The 24282-nt window shown below is 45.5% G+C and overlaps 1 protein-coding gene across 7 annotated transcripts in view; it reads right to left on the bottom strand.

The window, feature by feature from the left end:
- LARGE1 (LARGE xylosyl- and glucuronyltransferase 1) overlaps positions 1-24282 on the bottom strand; it is a 493033-nt gene that overhangs the window by 61065 nt on the left and 407686 nt on the right. For all 7 annotated transcript variants that reach the window (XM_079141602.1, XM_079141604.1, XM_079141608.1 and 4 more), the window contains 2 exons: positions 10621-10733; positions 8418-8543 (listed from right to left, as the gene is read on the bottom strand). In XM_079141602.1, the coding sequence (XP_078997728.1) occupies positions 8418-8543; positions 10621-10733 (239 nt within the window). The remainder of the gene's footprint in view (positions 1-8417; positions 8544-10620; positions 10734-24282) is intronic.

Here is a 24282-nt window from a genome sequence, read left to right on the forward strand (position 1 = left end):
TCTGGGTTCATTTATGCCATCCCTTTCTGTAGAACTCCCATTTCTTACCAGGACACTGCATACTCCTGTCCGTATTGTGTGGGAATTATCTGCTGGAGCTCCTGTGTCCCTAGTTCGACTGTGGGCCTCCTGAGGGCAGGGATCATGGTGACCTTGCCTCTCTATTCTCAGCCTGACTCCACATCCTCAAATTCTTGCACTCCACACGTGGCACTCAGTCCTGGGTGGTCTGCCCGACAGAAATTTGCTTGGCAGGCTTTTCCTCCAGTGTAGTCTGGGTCTTCAGATGCTTGTCTGTGCCATCTGCCTGGCCCCCTTCACCATAACTGGGGACCTAAAGCAGGCACTTGTGCTGGCCTCAGCCATGCTCTGCTCACTGCCTGACCGTGAACCCATGAGCCTCTGGATTTATGGTCTTCTCCAGAGTCCAGGAAAGAGACCTTCCTACTCTTCCTAGACCACTCTTTTGGCTCAGTCCACTGGCTTTGAGGCCCAGTGCTAATGCCATGGACCTGAACCTTCCCCAGAGGCTCCTGGCCAGTGGTTTCCATTCTACAGTCACCAAGCACTGTCTTGCACGGTGCTTCCCTCTCTGAAAATCTCGTTCTTATTCAGAGAGCTTGGATTTATGTGGGGAATTGTTTCTTACAGTGGGCTTCTAAGGGCCCTGCCCATAAAGTATTCTACAATTAAAAAGGTCTATTCCGTGTGTCAACAAAGAATGCCACTGAGAGAAGCTGAGGAATCAACAAAACCAACTGGATTTCCTACTGCCGGTCTTCAGACACTATATTTTATACATGGTACTAGAACTCAGTTCCCCCCCATTTGAAGAAATCTCATTAGCAATTCTAAGCACTGTTTTGATATATACTCTGGAAAATGCTGTAGTAGGGTAATTTTCCAGGTGCCTTGCTTCTAGGAATCCTGCTGATGTTCCTAGGAGTGACTTTATCCGAGGCACATCGGCTAAGTGGAACAAAGCCAGTGGTGGATAACTTACATCAGTCACACCCAAAGCCCTGTCTGCTTTCAAGCCATTCTCCAGCATGATAGCAGGGCACGTGATTCAAAGTGCAGGTGCCAATTCCAGCTGTACCACAACCAGGGCTTAGCCTCGGGCAGGCCCCTTCCTGTCTCTGGGTCCCTGTTTCCTCATCTGTGAAATGGAGTGTTGGGACAGATGAATGAGAAGAACCTCTATGGACATGTTTCTGACCACCAAGCTGAACAAAATTCCAAGAGAGAGCAGGGGCGATGCCGATTTCTTATTTGAACCATAACAGACTTATTTAGGTCTCACGGGCTGCCCTAGCTGCTTGGCACGTCACCCCTTTGAAACTTCACATCTCCTCTGTAAAGTCGTGGTCGCTTTCCCATTTTGTTGGATGAGGAGACGTGGCTAAGACAGGCTAAAGACTGTATGACAGCCCCAGAGCTGGCCTAGGGCAAGCATGCTGTAGGTGTACAAGCAAATCCAAGGCACAGCCACAATGTGCCGGGGCCCAAACAGGGGATAGTAGGCTCCTGTTTATCAGGAGTACTCCTCAATGGCACTGGTGGCAACAGTATGCATGGAAATAATAAGACACCAGGAGTACCTGTGCTAAGTAAAATTAAACAGGCCACTGGCCTCAAGTGGAGAGATCTGCCCGGAAGGTGGAAATTCTAGATTTTAGATCTTGTCCCCCCAAACCATTGCTGCTTCTTCCTCCATCCATCCTAATCTTACCATTCGTCCTCCTTACCACCCTCTCTCCAGCTTCTCCGCCTCTGGTTTCACTGCAGTCTGCTTTGCTGTGGCACATGGCACATGCTCATGCCCAGGGGGCCTCATTCCTCAAAAGACGTGGACACCAACACATCTCTAAGTACTGCCAAGTCTTTTAAAACCTGAGTTCTACACTATCCTTCTATGCAAATGTTACCAATTCCCTCTAGGAAAGTAAATCTTCCCTGTGCAGATGGTAAGATTCTCTTGGGCTTTCCTTTAGGTGTACTTGACTCCCAATTTATGAATGGGTTGGGGTCTAAAGTTCAGCCTCTGAATCTGTTGGTTAAAATTCACACGTTCTTTCAAGGAGACAATGTTGTATTAATGATCTCTGTTTTGGAGCAAGCCTGTGAAATCTACTAAATTCAAAAAGGGGGCACACAGAACAGTCCTGTGGAATCCTTAAATCACATATTGTGTTTCCTTGGAAATATGTTCAGGGAGAAATTCAGCCTCTGCCCCACGGAAAGCTTTGGACCTGGAATCAGGGGTGTGGGTTGGAATCGTGGTTCTGCCACTGAGCTCTGACTCTGGGCAAGTGATCTGTGCAGACTTAATCACAGGTTCCTTGGTTTCCTGATTTAGAAAACAGACTGAATACGATTCACCTTGTTTAAGCTTTTGTTACGATTTGGTGCAGCCATGGCTGGAACACCACTCCCAGCGAATCGATCTTTGCATCTTCTGGTGTCGAGGATGAAACTGGGGCGGCCGACATCCTGTGAAAGGTGCTCCCTGTCTATCCCACATTCTTTCCGGCAGAGATGGTGCAGGTCCCATGGCTTGCCACTCACATCCATGTCACTGCTCCTGACTTGCACTCGGCTTCCCATCTTTCCTCACGTAGCCCTGCAGTCACTCCCAGCTCTAGGGCACAGCAGGGGAGAAGCAGTGGTTTAGGCAGGATGGGGAGAGGGGCAGCGAAGATGCCCAGGCCGAGGAAGGGGATGGGGGCAGAAGATGAGGAAGGAGCAGAGTTCAGGCATCTGGGAGTTTGGATGTAAAGATGCAGCTCAGGTTTCTACAGAAAGCCCTGCCCAATGAGACAGGTCCCTCCTCTTGCTAGGTAGCCACCTTCACTTCCTTATATCACAGCACTCAGCAAGCTGTTCTGGAACTTTCCACTTGTTCACCGAGTGGTTCTTACTAGATGGTGACTTTCCTGAGGGCAGGAACCCTGGCTTACTCAGCTCTAGGGTTCCAGTAACACCTACAGACCCAGGATGGAACCTCTGCCTGCTGTTTCCCAGTCAGAACCAACTGTGACTGGCCAGTGCTTCATTCTCTAATGGCCCATGGAAGCCTCCAGGATTGGAACAAAGTCTCACAGACCCCGTCCCTCTCTCCCTTCTCCAAACCAGTGCAGGGCCCCTCTGCTGGTCTCCAAGAGTTTGTGCTCTTGGTAAAGGGACACAAAGATGCTCCTTGGGTTCCTCCCTTTCCCTTTCAATTTAAAACTCAGTCAGGGAAGGCTGAGTCATTAAGGCTTAGAACAGCAGAGATAAAAATGAAGGTCTTTGAAACACAAAAGATGGAGGTAAAGTCAAGTGCTTTTCTAGAAGCCCTCAAGAGGCCTGGCTGAGATTGGGGCCAAGAATAATGGTCTCCATTACTGGAAGACCTTAAGTGATTTATTCAAGTCCCTCAGCTGGTAAGAAGGAGAACTATCATTAGAATTTACAGAATTGCTTGACTTCAAAAGCCTACGCACTACTTCTGCCTCTTCAGTGAAAACGCATTTCCTTAACTGACCTCAGTACAAAGTTCTCCGCTGCCACCCAGGGTAGGCGAGATGCTCGCAGCTAGGAAGCGTGTCCCTAGTAGCATCTGGAAGGATCTGCTGCAGTATGCTGAGCTCTGTGCCTATCAGGAGTGAGCTATGTTGGCTACGAAAGGTGTTTTTATTCCTTGTGTTTCTCATGTAATTGGAAATCTAATTAAACATTACTTGAATTAGTGATATGTAAGTGCAAAAAAGAGAGTTGGTGTTTCTGTAAGGGACAAGCTAAGTGCTTTGCGATAACTCAAGGAATATAAATCCGGAAAAACATTTGCCTTCCATTAAGTGTGGGTGAGCCAAAAGAATGGAAGAAACTGGAAACAACACAGGGTCCCTCCAATTGCCTTGAAAGGTGTTATAGTCCTTGTTCCACTTTGAAGAAAAGTACCCTGATAGCCCTAGAAAATGCAAAATGATGGTGGTTAATGTCAGACAACAGCACTCAATCAGCAGACCCAGAAATATGACTTATAGATGAAAAAAGAGTCAATAAAGGTTCATTTGTTCTGATTCTTGTTTTAACTGACAATCAGCTGATCAGCATAGGGTGGGGGGTGTCCTGGTGTCTTATTGAATAATTTCTTTCCTATTCTGAGGTCTTAGGACTAGCCTCCAGGTCTCTTTTAAGATAAGAGTTTAATTTGGTTTAAGGCCTATAATCCATGTGAATTTTGTGCATGGTGTGAGACAGGGATCCATTTTAATTTTTTCTTCCATCTGGAGAATCTGGTGTCTCAGCACCATTTATGGAAAATGTAATCCTTTCTCTAGTGAACGCAATGCACCTCTTCCCATGTGAAGTTTCCACAAGGGTGTGGGTGTTCCCGGGCTCTCTGCTCTGTTCTATTAATCAGCTGGCACATCCCAGAGCAAATGCTCAGCAGAAATTTGCTATCGATTTTTAGAAGTTACTATTTATGAGTTTTGAACATGAATGAGTGTTTAATTTCATCGAATAAATTTTCCACATCTGCTTTGATGATGGTATGGAGTTTATCTTTTAATCTATTAACATGCTCAATGATACTTGTGGATTTTTTAAATGTTAGCTCACCCTTGTCTTTCCTCGAATAAACCCAAATTGGCCATGATGTATTATCTATTTTCTACATGGCTGGATGTGGTTTGCTAATATTTTGCCTAAGATTTTTTTCATCTGTATTCACTAGTAAAACTAGACTCTATTTTTCCTTTTTTGTAACTCTCCTTGTGTAATTTCTGTATGGAGGACATCCTGGCTTCACTGAATAGGTTAAAATGTATCCCTCTTTTCCTATTCTCAGAAAGAGTTTATTTAAGATTGGAAATATTCTTTGATTACATAAGTGGTAGGAATTATTTCTTCCTAGCATCTAAGGGTACTGTGTTCTTTGTAAGGTTTAATGGGAATATAATACAGGCATTATAACATAAATACACACATATATATTTAAATCAGTTTTGCTAAATAATACACTTCCAGGAATTTGTCTACTTCATGTAAGCTTTTAAGTGTATCGACATAATGTTGCGCACAGTATTTGATATTCTTCTGCCACTCTGCTTTATCTATTGAGTTGAAAGTTCCACAAACAGATTGTTTGCTCTTTGCTATATTCCTAGAACTCAGAATTGCTGGCTCAGGCACATTTACAGACAGCATCAATGAATCTGAATTCAAGCCACCTCATTCATTTCTCGGTAAGTTCTTTCTTTCTTGATGAATCCTGCCATTGCTTTGTCGATATTATTGGTCCCTGTCAAAGAACCAACTTTTGGCTTTATTGAATAATTCGTTAATCAATTTCTTCTCTAACCTTCTTTATGTCTTGCTATTAGTTTGCTGTGAATTTGCTCTAATGTTCTTCATATATTATCCTAAGTCATAAACCTGGAATATTATTTTTTCATCTTTCTTCTCTTATATATTTCCCTACATGTTTATTCATCCCACTAATTTTGACATGTATTGCTTTTGTCTTCATTGAGTCTCTAAGTAGTTTTTGGTTTCAGTTATGATTTCCATTTGGAACCATGTGGAATTTAGAAACGGGTCCTCAATTTTAATCAAATACATGCTTTTTATCTTATTGTTATGGCTTTCTAATTTAATTATAACTATGATATAATTCTCTAAAATGTACTAGGATTTTGCTTTATTGTCTGCTACGTGGTAATGTTTTTTGCAAATGTTCTATGCGAATTTGAGAAGGAAGTACATCCTCTAATTGTTAAATACAAGGTTCTTCACTTGCCCAGACCATCAAGTGTGTTAACTATATGCTTCACGTTTGCTATACTTTTATCAAGTTTTTTGATTGATCTTTCAGGACTCAGAGAGGATATGTTAAAATCTTTCACTATGATAGTAGACTTATCTACTTCTTTCTAGTGAGCCATGTGTACGTGAATGTAAACATATGTTAAATATATATAAATGCATATGTAGATATATTTACATCTCTCTACACACATATATTTAAAGATACAAGTGCTACAGCATGAAGTGCATCCAAGATTAGAATTTCTGCATCTTCTGGGTAAACCTCTTAATTTTAAGTGGTGACCACCTCTCTCCCTACTGATGGTTTGTCTGATACCAACATGACTGGCCTTGTCTCCTTTGAATATTTCCCTGATGATCTTGTCCCATAATTTTACTGCCAGCCTTTTCAGATCACAATGAGTTGGGTATGGGTCTGGCAAACAGTGTATCCCAGATAGTATATTCTTTCCAATCTGAAAACTGGTCCCCTCATTATCACAATTACTTTACATTTATTTGATTGTTGATATATTTGGACTGATTTCCATCCTCTCAATTTCTTGCTTTTTATGCCCCTCATTTTTTCCCTATGCTTTTATTTTCTCCTTTTCTTGCATTCCTGTTTGTGTCTGTTTGTTTTTAAACCACTGCTTCAGGAACCAGGTACAAGGCTGACTCCAGTTTATGCCACCCTACCTTTTAGCCACACTCCCAGCCCCCAGGGGTCAGCAGATCACCCCAAGAGCAAATGCTTTCTGCAGAGGCTCCTTGCTTAATCTTACCCTTTGGACTCTCAGTCTACCATGGTTTCTGGTCTCTGATTTCCTTACTTCGTAGACTGATCTATTATGCTTTCAAAACATCATAAAAAAAAAAAAAACCATTTTAACCCAGCATTTTCAGGTATTCTTTATAGGGGTGGTTTTATTTTCCTCCCCTCCAAACTTCTTAGTACACAGGATTCTTCAAAATATTCCTGCTTCATCTATTTTCCTACGACTAACAAGAACATGGGGTGTACGAGGAACTGCATATGTGTTGAAAGAATGAAGGATGTGGATGTGTTTCAAATACTTTCTAATATTTTGCAATAAACTTGAAGTGTAGTAAACAAGAGTTCTTTCTTTTTGACCTCGTGATTCCACTCACCGGAAGGGAGCCACCAAAGAGGAAAGAGATTGAAGTTGCCCCTAACAACACGATTTATATTTGAGAACAAGTGTTAGCGGGTGGTGGGTAAGGAACGGATTGTTATGGAACTAGTGGGTGTGTGTATTAATACTGTGTAGCTCACCCAGAAAATGCTTATGGTATAAAACAAGCAAAGAGCAGAAAACTGAATGAGTACAGAGAAGACATGACACGCACGTGGACCAGGAGCCGACTGGAAACAGGTGACTGTTAGGAAAGCAAAGTCTAAGAGCCCTTTTCTTTTTGAAAACTTCCAAGTCAGGTTGTTACAGTGTGCAAGGCAATGAATGCAAATTTCAAAGGAAACAACCTCTCCAGGAATGTTTTTATCTACTCCTTCTCTGGCAGGTTACTAGAGAGGAAATTGGAATTAGACAGGACAACGTTCAGTCTGTCTGTCAGCAGCTGTCTGTCAATGTTCTGCCGGTCTGTCAATAGCTATAGACAACTCTTCCCCCTTCCCCCTGTAGCCAGTGAATTGTGGGTTTGGCCACGTGATGACTTTGGCCAATGGGATATTCGCTACCATGATACAAGATTTTCTCCTGTGCACTAGGCCTTCCTCTTCCACTTCTGCTTCACTGTGAGAACACATCAGATGGCCTGCTGAGGGCACAGAGGGGACACTGGAGGAGAGCTGAGTTGCCCCTGTCACCAGCCATCTGAACTGAAGTTGATCATGGACACTTGGTTAAACCAGGGAAGATCAAAACCACCCAATGTGGAGACTCGGCAACTGAATAAATGGTGGTTGAACTGAGCCATGGCTAGAAGGGTTGGTCACGCAGTGTTATCCACGGCGGTAGAGAACCGAGGCGCCTCGTCTTGGTACCTAGAGAGCCATGATGAAGACTCTTCTGTCACCGTCCCTCCTCTAGAAAGAGGAATGAGATCCAGGCTTCGTCCCCGCCCCACCTCACACACCTACTGTAGCACCTGTCTCTCCTTGTTTTACACCTATCTCCTTGACCCATTTCTCACTTCCTCTACGCCAACAGTGACGTGGAAACAGGAAGTCACTCACATCAGCATCTCTAGCACCTGGCACAGACCAGGACTTCGCTGTTTATTTTTCACTTGACTTAAATGAATGGATTTGGGGAGGTGACATGAAACAAAACAGCTGGCAGCAGATGGCAAGAAAAATAATCATACAAGCTGGTTCTGACTCCAGGGACTGTGTGCTTTCCAGAAAGCCCAACACGGTGCACGTGCGCACGCGCGACACACACACCCACAGAGCCAGCCTTAAGAAAGCAAGTCCCTTCTGTTCCTTAGAGCCCTCAGCTCTTTCACCACATTGCACACAAAGCTCACAGCCATCTGCGCCCACAAGTCCCCCACCTGGCTTCCCTCTGCTTACCACGGCTCCTCGCCCCACCTCTGGGGATGGGTCCCTCAACACTGGAGGCCTGTCCTGACCCTACCTTAAGATCAGACACGTCTCTGTAGCACTGCTCCGAGCGGGTGTGGTCCGACAGCTGCACATTCCAGAAGCAGGGCAGCTGATACACCAGGAAAGGGTTCTGTTTGATGACGGCGTTGAAAATATCCTGGGGGACAAAAGCCAAAGCAGGGTCAAGGCAGGCAGCAGGTTCCATTTGCAGTTCTGGCTCTCAAGGCAGCACGTCCCCTGTGGGAGGGTGCCTCCAGCGTCCTGCCTGGGCACAGGACAGCTCAGGCTGCGGGCATTTCTCTGGCCTGTTATCTCCAGAAACCAAGGGATAATGTTTGGATGGAGACCGGGAATGCTGCAGGCAGACTGGCCGGCCTCATAAAGCATCATGCAGTGAGCTCATGTAGGGGCGGACAGGGAGCGTCTTTCCTATGCTCTCTGGCATATGATAAATGGAGTCTCTTCCTCCCCTCCCACCGACCAGAAGCCCTGAGTTATCCACCTGAGCCTCCTAGGGAGGTAACCATGTGATGACAAGGGGCCAGGCTCACCCAGAGGGCTGAGACAAATTACAGCTCCTCCCTTCTAGCAGTTTCTTCCTGGGGCTTTTGGTGGGCTTGTGATGGATGCTCCTTAGACTCCTGCAGGCCACAGTGCCTGGGGTATGCACTCCCAGTTCAAAGCCAGCTCTCACGTCTCTGGACCCCTCCCCTGTTCCGGGCTCCTCTCCAGGTGCTCTCAGGGGTCACACTTATTAACCAACTGCAGACGGTGCACCAGGAGGTGAATTATGGGCTTCTGCAGCAGGACTTGGCTGACCCAACTCTCCTCACTGGGCACGGTCACACAGTTGCTAGCTCTGGGGGACACACTTGAGTCGTGGTGACTTCAAACAGGAGGATGGAGATGACTTCCCCTCAGGCTTAAGAGAGCACCTGAGTAGTTTTGCCTTTAACTCATTCATTATTATACTGTATCTCTTCTAGAAAAGGAAATCTGTTTCTGGCTCTCTGAGAAATCCCAAATAACAGTGCTTAAAAAATAAAAAAGTAAGCCTGCAGAGTTTCTGGTTTCCTCTGTATCAGAAAACTGTATAGGAACTCGAGGAACAGGCAATTGAACACGACAGAAACACGGAGAACGAGGGCCACGGATTTGGGGAGGTGACGTGATGAAATGCAGAAATCCAGAGGGATCATCTCTGTGTTCCCAAGACGGCCACCAACCCCCCAGCAAGGCCAAGAGCTCGGGTGGCCTGGTAGATCCAATGGCAACAAAGACCGGAGGCCCCGGTCTTTCTTGGTCAAAATGAGAAATGGACTCAAAGGGTTTTTCAGGCTGCCTGGATGAAAGGGAGGTTTCTGGAGCGAGGCAGTTTGTCCTTCCCACTTAAGTGCACTTCCCTCAAGTTCAGGGTCACCAGGACAGGATCTCAGCCTGACAGATCAGGCTTATTCGCCATGGAGGCACAAAAACGTGACTAGAAAACACGCAGTGGGGCTGTGGGGAGTGGGCCCTGTCATGCCTCTGACAAGGACGGCGACCTCCTCTCAGCACAGTGGACCGACATCAACTCAGGGTTCCGCCTGAGGCCGCGGGCTGCATCCTCATTCATCGCTGAACTCCCTCTCCTGAGCATGGCCTAGTGTCTGCCATGCTCGTGAAATCTGCTCAATGAACAAACAAATGAACCAAGAGGACAGACTAATGGTGGTGCTGTGTTTCAGCCCGCCAGGTGCAAGGCAGCTCTGCTCATGTCGAGCCACATAACAGGTGGAAAACTAATTCAGACCCAGCTGCTTTAAGGTCTCCATGAGCAACAGCACCTGGGCTGCAAGTTTGCACCCGGAATGTGTTAAAGGCCTGGTTGGGCCCAGGTCCCCCGCTAGTCTCTATTGGAGGTGGTGGAACCTTTAAGGGTGGAGTCCAAGGGGTGGTCTTTAGGTCACTGGGGATGTGCCCTTGAAGGAGACTGTGGGGCCTCCCTCATCCTCTTCTCTTTCATTCTGGCTTTGCTCCTCCTCATGCTCCTGCCATGGTGTGCTGCCATGCTACAGGCCCAAGGCTATGGGGCCAACAGACCAAGGACTGAACCCTCTGAAACTCTGAGCCAGAATAAACCTTTCCTGTTGATAAGTTGATCATCGCAGGTTATTTGTTATAGTGACAACACACTGGATGCTGACCAACCCAAGGTCCTCAGGAATAACAGTGCTTCTAACCTGGCCACTCACCTGGTCAGCCAAGGATGTGGAGAGCATGCCCATGAGCTCCCTCTCTGCCGTCAGTCTCCACATCTGCTCCCATTTCATCTTCCGCAGCTTATCCAGAAGCAGTAGAATCACCCCTGAACAATGGCACAGGATAGGAGAGCAAAAGGTAACAGTGAGACAGAGAGCCGACATGCCTGCACGGCACAGCCACAGCCTCCCGGGGATAGCCTGTGGCACGGAGAAGAGGCCTAATTACCGCTGCAGAATAGTTTTTCTCCAAAAGCTCAGCCGGTGAGGCTTCACCGTCAGGGACACGCGTTTGGAGACGAACACAGGCATGTTCAACCCTGGGCTCTGCCAGGTGCTTGCTGAGAGACTTCAGTCTCCCTCCAAGGCATCTTCATCGCACAGGAAAGCATCAAGGTGCCAGGGCTGCGGTGAGGCGAGGGAGGTGGGTGACCGAGCCTCGCACTTTTTGGAGCTGGACGGTGGTGAAGTCCACATTGTGCATGGACTTTATGCCACTGAACCGTAACATAAATGTGGTTACAATGGCAGGCTTAGGCATGCTTTATCCCGATGGCTTGCACTTGACAAGCAGTACATTTCTGACAAGTGTTAATTCCCCCTGCGTTTTCCCCTGGAGATTCGACACCCTTAGTTAGAATGGCTGATACTTGAGGCCTAAATACACTTATCTTTACAGACAGAAAGCAGTTCCTCCCTGACTTTATTCTGAGTATATCGTTGCAAATTCGCTTAACAACTCCTGACAAGCCACGGGGCTGGTCTCCATGCTCCCAACGGCCAGAGGGTCTTCTTCAGCTTGTGCAGGGCCAGCACGTTTCGACTTCCAGCAGGCAGTGCTGACGGGGGTCTTCTAACATAAGCTCAAAAACCTTGGGGTTCACAAGAAATGAGGAATGGGAGCTCGACTGTTCCCCTTTTCCACCTTCTTAGGGTGAGTTTTTGTGGGGAGGGATCTGGGTAAATCAGGAATGGTAGAGGGAGGGAGATTTGGAAATTTCTGCTGTCTCTCCTTTTGTATTTTCAAGAATGCTTACCCAACTAAATATATTGCTCAGGCCAATTAATTAATTCTACAATTAATTGAAATCTAATTGGAAAGCACAGTTTGGCTTAGGCCAGTGGCTGAGAAGCAGCTGTTTACCAACAGGTTCAGTCCAATTGTGCAGAGAAAGCCCAGAGCTCAGAACAGGAAGAGCCAGGGAATGTCCCTGCAGGCTCCTGCAGTCGATGTGGTGGATGGAATTGTTACATCCAGGGGCCCCCCAGTCAATCCTCCTCAGGATGCTTAGCTCAGCAGAATGGCCGCTAGAGGAAACTCCGGGAAGTTGAAAAATGATCTCAGTTGATACCTGGCACATACACTTCTAAGACTTTGGGAAGAATGATTTCCCCAAGTCAGACGTAAATGGTGACTCGAAGACTTTTTACTTAATCAAGTGGTACATATTTGGAGAAAAAGTATATCCACCATCGAGTGAAGGGTGTTTGGTCGACAGAGTTGAAATAAAACACATCTATGGGTATGGGAAGAATTTATAAGTCAGAAGGCTGATTTTATCTACTGTGTATCTCCTTTGGGCTTCGTTAGGGATTCTGCATATACTATTTCCTTAAAATAGTATGAGGTACTATATTTCCCAAGGTCTTTACAAGATATTATTCATCATCCTTATTTTATTGGTGGGGAAACTGAGAGGCTAATTCAGGCGCTTGTCTAACTCACAGATCAAAAGCTGCTACATCAGACACTCAGATCGGCCTGACTTCAAAGCCGGTGCAGCTTCTACCACTTACACACCCCAGAGCCAATGCAACAACCTCTACATGTGCCAAACGAGGGGGACGCTGCTTGCCCTATACTACTCAGAGAATTGGCACATGTGGTAGGCCAGGGGCCTTTATCCCCCAACTATACTAGGGATACACAACCAACCTTGTTGGAAGCACATGCCAATTTCCATTGTGTAAACACTCCCATTTTGGGTCATTTCAAGCTAGCTGTGTGTGTCACTGAACCACAGAGCTGGGAAGAAATGCAAAACAACTGGCCCTCCCAGGCTGTGTGAGCGAGCTCTAGCACACCACTGAAATTGTCTCCCAAATATGGACATATTTTTAGAAACAGTAAAATTTGCCACAGATGTATTATTCGATTGCTTCTTAGGTGAAAAAGGAAAGACATTTACAAGTTAAAGAGAATATCGTGATGTAAGTCACTGGTGATTGATGCAAAAAATAGACTCTAGTCAAATGTGTGAAAGAGAATTTCATTACATCTTGTTGCAAAAACTAATTCTAATTAGGTTGGATCAAGGCTCCAACATATAGAAAAAAAAATGGAGGAGGGGGTTTTAGAGCTATAAACAGTGAACATTTGAAGTCTCCAGGGTGGTTCGCTGTAGATCTACCTGTCTCTGGGGACTGAGTTGAGAACTGATGCTTTTAAATGGTGCTAAGACTTGGGGAGCCTCAGTGGCGGATGTGACTGAGCACTATTTGCTAGACTACTTGAAAATGGGGTGGGGTCAAGAACAGAGGAGTACTCAGGGGGCTAGATGGGGCTGAAGCTGGAGCTGCTGCCTCTGAATAAAGAATGTCTACTGTTAAAACATAAAAGGACAGAGGACTAAATGCAGAAACACAAGACCATTATCCCAGTGACCCAGACTTTAATTTCATGTGATTTTAACTAATTTAAAAATGATAACTCATTTCCAACCAAGAGAAAAGTATAGAAACTAATGTAAAAAAATGCCCACCACCCAGAGACAATCAATCAATGTCACATTTGCTGTTAAAAGAAATGAGAGGTTAATCAAAAGATCTTCCAACTTACTCTACCTTCACCACTATCCTGTGGTGGTTGTGCTTCCTGTAAATGCCTGGTTTTATATTTTTATTCTCCATGCATATGATAACAACTAAAATATGTTGGTTTTGGTGTTCTGCATCACCTATTTCCTGTTAGGACTTGCCTTTTCACTCACTTTTACTTCTTTAACATTTAAGCATGTTAATATTTCAAATAGGCAATTACTTCATTCATTTTATACATACACAATTTTAGTTGCTTATTCCCCTCCTGGAGGGTATTTGGTTATGTCCTATGTTTTTGCTGTTGTCAACATCCTGATCGCACTTCAGGTCTCCTCGGGCACATGCATGAGAATTTAGCCAGGAACTGCCTCCAAAGTTGTACAAGGACAACTTGAACAACTTGTGTGGATGGGGCGACTTGTCTTGAAATGCCTCCAACTACTCCATCTTCCCTCTCTCTTATAGTCAGGTCTTCACTGAGGTTCACCCATTTCATGCTTAAAATGGCTTTTACCTTTCTTCTTTCATTCATTCATCCATTTATCCATTCAACAGTTACTTACTGAGGAGTACTTGGTTTTCTTCCCTTGTTTTTCCAGTCTCACGGGATACATCTGAAATCTATAGTTCAACATATATTTTTGGGAGGCGCAACACTTGTCAGGTCTTTTTGTGGGGATACAGATTTGAGGCCGTCTTATGACTCCCACACTACTAGGATTCCATGTGATGACCGAAATCACTGAAGATAAGCACGGCTTAGGAATGGAACTCGGGGTGGAAGGGCTCAGTGGGCCCGGACTGGGATCGGTCAGGCAGTAAGAGGTGGGAGGGGGGAAGCAACATGGACCAAGAGATGGAGGTAGGAGATGGCATTATGTTACGGATCATGCATGACCCAAAGAGTGCGCTGGTAAGATGGTTCAAATAGAATGCTAATGGGCAACTGCTGGAACACGACCCCCAACAGGTGAGCAGGGAATGGGTTAGGAAGTCTTTCATCGACGCATGGATGCTGTCCAACCATCTCCATGCCATTTCCTACACTTAAAATAATATTCCAATAAACCACTGGGTGGCTTGTGGACAGAAGGGTTGATCCAGGGGTTCTAGCTGCCCCTGGCCCTAATCAAGTGCCCCATGGCTCAGGGAATGACTGTATTGGTACCTGTCACCCCTGTGTGGCACACCAGTTGGGAAGTTCTGCTGAGGACAGCTGGGAGCTAGCAAAGGGTTCTGAGCAAGGGAGTGGACTTGCCTAAATCCATTTTAGAAGAGTCAACCTAAATGTTGATTTTTAAGGTCATTTCATTAAAAAAAAAAAAAAAAAAAAGGCTCCAGAATCTCAAACTGGTTTCAAGAATAAGCCATGACCCCCTGGCTAGGAGCAGATCCATCTGAGTTATGCCACAAATTAATTCTTTTCCCTTCCATCAGATGGCTCCTTCCAGCAGAACTGGCACAATGACACATGGCAATCACAGCTCCCAGGCTTGCTGGTGAGCTGCCCTTGACCTTACAAACCAACCACTGGGGCCCTGCCTGGCCTTTAATCATGGGCCCTGCATTTGGAACGGTAGTGCATTCAAGAAACTTTTTTTTTTTTCTGAGAAGCTACTGTTTTATTCATTGGGTTAACTGGGAACTGGGTGGTCAGTGGAGCACAATCCTTGTTTATGGGGAGCAAAGCCTAACAGGGAAGAGGATGGTAACTAGAAAAAGACAAACGCATCTTACCCATCCATGGGAGGTGGCAGGACAGCTGTGGATGGGGGGATGGGGGCATGGCTGTGGTCAGGAGGAAGCATCAAGGAAAAGCTTCTGAAAGAAACGATGCCTAAACCATTACCTGCAGGGTGCAGAGGGATATCTAGGTGAGAGGCAGCAAGAGTGAAGGGCAAAAGGCTTGTCCTTGCGGGGCAGTGGATTCACTGGAACGGGCTGCTGAACAACTATCAGGTAGCAGATTCTTCCCACCACACTAGAGCAGCAGACCTACAAAGGTAATGACCCATTTCCACCTGTTCTCCCAAAAAAGAAGGTGAAAAGAGGATGCCTAAAGTTGTGTAGCATAGGGAAAAACATTCGCCTTTGCTCATGAATCTACAATTAGCCACAGGTTAGTCACATAATAAATGTCCTCATGTCCTCACACTAATGCAGCAGAAAGAATCCTGGGGACACAGGTGCTATTGGAGCCACCCTGGAAGGGGAGGCTGAATGCAGAGAAACGACTGCATTGAGTGGGAAAAACGAGTCCTGATGTCACTCACTGCTGACGCGACTCCTGAAAAGGCCACAAAGGTTCTGAGCCCTGGTTCCTTGTTGGTAACATGGGGCAATCCCACATTTTTTAGAGAATTAAGTGTGTCTCCAAAAGTATATTGTAGGGGCTGGGGATATAGTCAGTTGGTAGAGTGCCTGCCTAGCATGCACAGGGCCCTGGGTTCAATGCCCAGCACCACCACCAAAAAAACACATCTTTTATACCAGGAAAAGAATCCATTAATGCTGAATTGAGAACTAGTAATTGATCATTAATGTCCTGACCTGGTAATTCATGAAGGAGCCTGAATTTAAAGATCAATTGAAAAATCTTCAACATCCTGTTGGGTATTGCAATGCATCAGACACTTGAAATATTGGCAACATTTTGACATATTTCTAGGCCCATGTTCCCCCTCAGTCTTCTGACTGGTCAGCTTATGGTGTCACTACCAGCGTGATTAGGACACCCCCTGGGGTTTTGCAAGTGGCAGCTAAGAGACACAACCACAGGGAAGGAAAAAATAATAATAATAAAGGAAAGAAAATCCACCACATGGCAAATTATGTGCATAAATTATGTTCTTAAGCAGCTAAGGAGTCTGTTTAGAATGTGAAATCTAATCACACTGATAGCAGCTTATGAGGGAATCTGCCTGTTTCTTCAAAGGTTAGAAGAATGTACCTAGGTGGTAAAAAGGTCGAAAAACGGCCCTTCCAAGAGAAACAGAACTCTAAATAACCAAAAAGAGTTGGAAAACAACATTTCCAAGAGAAACACAACTCCAGCTACTTATTGACCTCACTCCTAGGGTGCTGGGAAGATATCCCAACTAATGACTGTAAAGGGCTTTTCAATATGAAGTGGTACATAGAAGCTTAATAAACAACAGTCACAGAAACTATGCATTTCCTCATTAAGGTGCCTAATTATCACTCACTGAACTTGCATAATTCCCACTTGAATTAATACGAATTATGTGCATACAGCAAAGTGGAGGCAAGCTTTTTAAGTGCACACTGGTTAAAATATAGAAAATGGTTCCATCTCAAATTGGGCCTTTTCAAGCTGAAATGACATGGATTTGGTTTTGAAATGCATGCCCCAAGTCCAATGTTGATGCTGCTTTTCTGCTCTCAGGAGGAAGGTGGTGCCAAAAAGCTTGACTTTGGCCTTTGCCTGGCATTTGCTGCTGGGTAATCTGCCCATTTCCATGTTTGCCATCGGGGCTGGGAGTGGGGAGCTGGCCTTGTGCCCTGGATGCTCGGCACAGAGGCCTTAGATGTGACAGGGCCTGCAGCCTGGGGTGTGTGGGGCCGCAGGGCTTCACCTACAGCTGCTCTGCAGGAGACAGAGACCAACACGAAATAAGTGAATTAATAATTAAGTTCAAAATCAAAGGCTTCCCCTGTGAACAGCTGGTCCAGCGGTAGACTGTTTCATCTGTGCTCAGAGGGCAGTTTTTCCCCAAACTCATACGTAGCGATAGCTCTATAGTCGACCATGCAGGGAAAGCAAGGAGGTATCTGCCGGGAGGCGAGAGAGAAGGGTGCTTTCTAAAATTTCTTTGTATGGGGCAGACATTGATTTTTGCCAGTGCAATTGCAAGACGAAGGCAAAAGTGGTGACAATGATGATGAGACCTGTCATCCTTCAAGCAGCTGCTGTCCACTGGAGGCAGGTAGCTTGCTCACAAGACCTCTGACTCTTGCAACGAATTTGCAAGGGAGGCTGGGTGCCCCGGTGCACGCCGATAATCTCAGTGGCTCTGGAGGCCGAGGCAGGAGGATTGTAAGTTCAAAGCCAACCTCAGTAACTTAGTGAAGCCCTAAGCAACTTAGGAAGGACCCTGTCTCAAAATAAAAAAGAGAAAGAACTGGGGATGTGGCTCAGTGATTAGGTACCCCTGGGGTCAATTCCTAATATATATAAAAAAAAAAAAAACCAAAAAATGTAAACCAAAAAAGCTGCAAGGGGGATTGAATTACCCCATTCCACTAATGAAGACATTAAGAATGGGGTCCTCATTAGAATAATATCTATCCTGTGCTTATATAATTTTATGAAAATGGATTCTGCTGTCAGGTATGACTAAGAAGAACCAATACAATAAAATTTAAAAAAGAAAAGAAATTAAGGCCCTTACATTGTAAGTGTCACATTAAATCTCACTTTCCAACTGTGGTCTTTCAATGTGTGTGTGTGTGTGTGTGTGCATGTAAGTGTGTCTGTGAACGTGCTCACATGAAGCATGACCAGACCCAGTTGGAGTTAATGACTTCAAACCAAAACAAAGCAGTAGCTCCTGGAGGAACTGACAGTTAATGTCCCAAGGACTTGAGAAGATCACAGGTCACAATCTTGTCCCTAGAAACCTGGGAAGAGGCCATGCATCAATAAGGTCAGGGCAGTCAGGGCCTCTCTGAGGACAACCCCCCAGCACAGGGCGCACCTCCTCTAAGTGACTGGGTAACTGGTTGGAGCCCTGGAAGGTTTCCCTGAGGACAGGTTTCAGAGCGGACTCATGCCAGCCTTCCCTCCTGTGTGCTGGTGGACTCTATCTTTCTGCACCTGAGCCCACTCAGGGACTTCTCAGCATGTGGAGACCCCTCCTACAGGCAAGGGGAACTGCCTTCAAACCGACCTGGCAAAGGGAAGGCCGTGAGGCCCGGGTTAAGAGGTGATCTGCTGCTATCTGCTCTTCCTCCCTCTCTCCCTTTCCTTATGTGTAGCCTGCTTTCATGCGTTAGCAACCAAAGAATAAGGCTAAGGCTGGCTGAGTCAATTCAGGCCACATGCTTCCTTCATCCTGCCAGAGAAACTGAGGTCCAAGGTGACCACGTGACTCTTACAGCACTTGTGCCGGGCAGGATTCCAGTTCCACCTTTATTACTCAGCTCAGTGTTCTCCACAGTGCCAGCAGGTGTTGAGGGGACAATGGTGAGAGAAGGAAATACGACTAGGACTCGGTACAGTAAGGAAAGTGGGACAGGATTCCACAAAACCACGTGTACGCTGAACTTCAAAGGTGGTTTTCACCTGTTCCAGCAGCTGCTGGAATCCCATGGACACTGTGCCCCTTCGCTCTGAGTCCCCACTGGCTTCTGCCTGCATCTCCTCAGCTTCACTGGTACTGCAAGGACCACTAGCCAAACGGGAAGATTTGTTCCTCAGTCCCCCAGTGGTTCCGTGGCTTTGCTGGTCTGGAGCAGAGAAAGCTCAAGTGGGCTCGGAGCTGCAGCTCTGCAGGAAGCTCCTGGGAGCAGGAGGCATTCATCCTGGAGATGTTTATGAAAATGACCTCGCGGTCACCACGTGGCTCCTTCTGCTTTGAAGCGCTGGAGTCTTTTCATGCATGACCCCATAAGAAGGCGAGTTTATTAAAACTACTTCATTTAAAATCCCCTGCTGATATTACCTGGGACTCACTTTTGATCAAATAAATTAAAAGGTTCTGTAGTCTACTTTTGCTTTTTAAATTTTTCCTTCCTAAAAGCTCTTTTACTGGAGAGTAAGAGAGAGAGAAAATGGGAATCCTTCCACCCGAAACGTTCTGCGGATGTTGCTGGGTTTTGTCAGAGTGTGGATGAGATTGAGTAAGGACTGTAGAAAGTTTGTGCAGAAGGTTCTTCATTCATTTGATAAGTATTTGTTGAGCAGTTTGGACGTGCCAGGTGCCAGGGATAGAGAGAAAATACAATGATCCCTGCCCCGGAGAGCTCTGGGTGGTGGAGTAGAGAGAAGTCTGTTCTAGGCAGAGGAAGCGGTTGGAACTCAAGTCAGGGGTAAAGTCCTTCAAGAGAACACTTCACACTTGATCTCACGGATAACTCTTGGCCAAGGCTGTGACACGGCCAAGAGCTTAGAGTTTGGGGACTGGTTAATACCTTTAACCAAGATGTGCAGAGTACTTTTTTTTTTTTTTTGCTTTTATCAGCAAACATTTTAATGATGAATCAAATGCATTTAGAAAAGCACAGAAACCATGGTATACAGTGTGATGAATTTTCACAAAGTGAACTCACTATCATAACTAAAACCTAGATCAAGGAACAAAATATCTCCTTGCAGCACAGAATCTCCTTGCACTATCCCCACAGTGAAGACCTCGGATCTATTTGGATCTATTCGTTTCTGAACTTCATATCAATTGAGTTGTACAACACACACCCTTTTTATGACTGGCATTTTGGTTCAATAGGATGTTTGTAAAATCCACCTGTATCACTGCATGTAGTTAAGGTTTGTTCATCCTAATGCTGCATAATGGTGTAGAATATGATATTTTATTCCATCTCTCCTGCTTGTGGGCACTTAGGTCGCTTCCAGTTTTGGAAGCTGTCCTAAACATTCTGAATGCATCTTTTGTTGTCATAGTGATAAGAGGCAGGTAGATATGAGTGGCGGGAACATGGAGATTCAGAGGTTGATTTGACAGACTGAGCCTACGTGCTAATTCTCAAAACGATTATTTTCCAGTGAGATTGTGTAAAGGGAGAAGAGAATGTTTCTTCTATTTGTTTTTAAAGAAACAACTTACACAAACTCATCCTAGCCCCATTCGACTTATGTTACTTATTCACAGGGCTGAGGAGAGTTTGGCTAAGACCACTCCTTTGATAAGAAAAAGACAGATTGCCCTGACAGAGGCTGGACAGCTCAGTGGCCCCAAGGTCCACAAAATCAAGTTCAGATAAAATTGGTCAGCACAAGGCAGAATGACCCAAGTTATCTTTAGGTCTTGACTTACTACTTAAACTTGCTATAATTATAAGTTTTCACCTATGTGGGTTTCATTTGGACACTCATGAGTTATAGGTCTTGACATATTACTTAAACTTACTATAAGTTTTCACCTGTGTGGGTTGCACTCGGACAGTCATGAGTTAGACACGCACAATAGGGATTAGCAATTCGATACCATCCAATTGTCAATCAAGAGTTAGGAGGTGGTGCTCAGGTGAGATGCTCTGAAAACTACCCCTTAAACCCAATAAAAATCGAGCTCACAGAGAAGTAAGTTGTCACTCTCCTCTCTGAGGATCCACTCTCTCCCTTGAGTAGGCCATTTACCCTGCTTCTTCCTTCTCTTCCAAAAAACTTGGCTGTATTTTACTGTGTCTTGCTTCAAATCTTCTCTTGAGAAGATACAACAGTCGCAAACACAAAGCAACCACTAGTAACAATAGGTGCTGGCTGCGTTCCTAGGAGGGACTTTCTGGGTCAGTAGGTTTGCACACGTTCAGCTTAAGTAGACATTACAAAGTAATTCTTCCTATTTTTACTATCAGTTGTGTAGTGAGTTCCTATGGTTTTCTGTTCCACTGATAATTGGTATTCTCCTTTTGCATTTTAAACTTTTTGGCAAAGGTTTAAATTTTGCACAGTGGTATGGCATTGCATTATGAATTTTAGTTTGCTTTTTAATGACTAATAAAACTCAGCATCTTTTCACATATGAATTGCCCATTGGGGTATCCTCTTTTGGGAAATGCCTGTTCAAGTCTTCTGCTCAGTTTTCTATTGGGTTGTTTGCCTTTTTCTTAATGGTCTGTAGGAGTTCTTCACCTGTTTGTCTCTTGCTTCTTTTAAAACTAGGTGGGTTCTAAAGCTGATTGGAGACAAGTGACTTTCTGGCTCTGTGTGTCTAGCCATGTAACAGTAGAGACCCATTTCTCAAAGCTAGCTGGACTTCCCTGCATAGGAGGTGATTGCTGCCCGCTTTGCTCATCTTTTTGGAAGCCACAGAATATTAAGTCAGACTGATTCTCAAAGAAGGTTATCAACCCCATGACCCCATCCCATCCCCATTTCCTTGAGTAAACTGGGTTCAGAAAGGTAAGTGACTGGCTCAAAGCAAAACAATTTAACACGAAATAAAGAAGGCCAAAGACTTACGTTCCAGAGACCCTCTCCCCTTCTTTCTGTGCTCACTCTCTTTCTTCTAGAAGTCTCCATGTCTATCAACAAATGGCACCAATCTGTTCAACTCTTCAGACCTGAGGAGATTCTACAAAAATCCCTCTTAACCAGAGAGTGGTTTGTAAATAAAAATTTGAGAAAAAGTGCTTTCGTGGGTTGAACCATGTCTGTCAAAACGATATGTTCAAGTCCGAACCCCAGCATTTGTAAATGTGATCTCAATTTGGAAGTGGCTCTCTGCAGATGAAATCAATTTAAGATGAGATGTACTGCGTTAAGATGAATCCTAACCCAATGGCTGATGTCCTTATAAGAAGGGAAGAGAGACAGACATAGAGGGGAGGTGGCCACAAGAACTCAGAGGAAGACAGAGGAGTTAGACTGCAAGACAAGGCATGCCTGGATCCCAGAGCTGGAAGGGAGAAAGGGGCTTCGACCAGAGGATTCAGAGAAAGCATGGCCCAGCTAACACTTTGACTTATATTTCTAGCCTCCAAAACCAGAAAGACAAAATTTCTATTTTTTTAAAGCTACCTAGTTTGTGGTACCTGTTGAGTATCCTTTCTGAAATGCTCGTGACAGTAAGTGTTTCAGATTTGGAACTTTTTTGTGTTTTGGAAGATGTGCACATATATAATGAGGTGCTTCAGGGATGGGACCTGAGTCTAAACACAGCGGTTCCCTGTGTTTCATACATGTCCTATGTGCACAGCCTGAAGGTCATACAGAGCCTTCTCAGGGCCCTGTTTTTATTGCATCCTGTCTGCTGAGGTCAGGCGTGGAATCTCTTCCTGTGGCATCATGCTGATGCTCAAAAAGTTTCAGATTTGGAAGCATTTGAAACTGCAGATCTTGGGTGAGGATGCCCAGCCTGTTCTTGGGTAAGGCAGTCCCAGTAAAGTAACATAAGCACCAGAACCCCCAAACCTTTGCCTTGCTTCAGAGAAACATAAAAGAATAACTTAATTCTTGAGGACCCTACACTATGGACTTAGGTCATCTTCAGTTATCTTTCAGATTTGGACAGAGTTTCGGGTGATGGTTAAAAGCTGAGTCATTTTGCCCATTTTGGATGACAAGTGATGACTAAAACCCAGGGCAGAAATCACACTCACCATCCCATGGGCCTTGCTCTCCTCCACCCAGAAGATCCACCAGGAGATGGAGTTTCTTACAGAACCCAATCTGAGATAAGATGGTCCTCCAGCAGGAAGTTTCCTGGCCACGAGGCTGCCTCTTTCAGGAAGGTGTTTCTGGAGCTCTAGGGGAACCGCATATAGGGTTCCAAGATACAGGTCTTAAAATCTCTCCTGAATAAAATGGAGTACAATAGAAAAGCCGGAGGCAGATACAAAAGCCCAGTGTGGCACTGCGGAGCCCCAAGGCAGGGTGGAGTGGATGACTGAAGCTCCCCCAACTTTATGCCAGCTATGGTAAAACGACTACAACTCTGAAGAGAAGTCCCATCTGCTGACCTGCTTGCTGGCATAGGGATTTTAATTTTTTACACATAATGAGCCAGCCTCTCCCTACCAGTCTGGTAGATGCTTCGCTGCACGAGATAATGCCTCATTTGCCTACGAACAGGGGTGAGAGAGCTTGGCTGGCTGAACAGTTCTGACCAGTTGAACATGTGCCGGTGCCTGATGAAGCGACGGATGGATCAATGGGCTGCCCAGAGGGCACAGAGCTCTCTGCAATTTCAAACGAGCGGCAACGGAAGGGCACTGCCGTGTGTGCTTTGTTATGCGCTTGTCCCAGCTTCAGAGAAAACCAGACCCTGCAAGCATACCAAGCAAGGCACATGAAGCTCGCAGCTGATGGGGGAAAGAGAGGACACTTCTTGCACGTCTGTTATGTGCCAGGGACGTCCAAGTATTCACTGTAGATTATCCATTTATCCTCTGGCAGGTCCACCTGCCCCTTCCCTGTGCCCTGCAGACTCACCCCCATGCAGTGGGATCCCTGTGGCTCAGTGCTAGTCGGAAGCACTGGCAACGGACTGGAAGGAGAGGGCACTTCGCCTCACTGACTGTTTCAGGGAGCTGTGTCTGTCCCCCCGCAGCCCCTGCCCGCAGGCTTCCTCCAGGACCCATGCTCTCACTGGGTTCTGGCAGCACGGTCTCTTCCCTCCTCTTCTTGTTAGACCGAATCGTGTCTCCTCCAGTTCTTATGTTGGATTCCTTTCCCCCAATCCCTCAGAATGTGACTGTGTTGGGAGACAGGATCTTTACAGAGGTGATTAAGTTAAAATGAGGTGCTATTTATTTATTTTCTTTAGAGTGGATCACAATCCAATCTGGCAAGAAGAGAGCAGGACACAGAGACATAGGAGGAGACCATCGGTGAGCACAGGGAGAGATGGCTGCCTACAAGTCAAGGAGGAAATCAACCTGCCACTCAACCCTCTTGGACTTCCAGCTTCCAGAAGTATGAGAATATAAATTCTCTTGTGTAAGTTACCTACTCTGTGGTAGTTTGCTATGTCCTAAGAAAATGATACATATTTCTTGGCCCAGACCTGGTTACGGTTCTCTGCTTCTGGGAGTCTGGGTGTTCAGCATCTTTAATCCTGCCCATCTGCCCCTACGAACAGTCCCTTCATTGAAATATCTTGAACCATCTGATTAGATCTACTCTTGACAGGA

This window comes from Sciurus vulgaris, assembly GCF_902686455.1.
Source record: "Sciurus vulgaris genome assembly, chromosome: 5".
In the NCBI taxonomy this organism is placed as follows: Eukaryota; Metazoa; Chordata; class Mammalia; order Rodentia; family Sciuridae; genus Sciurus; species Sciurus vulgaris.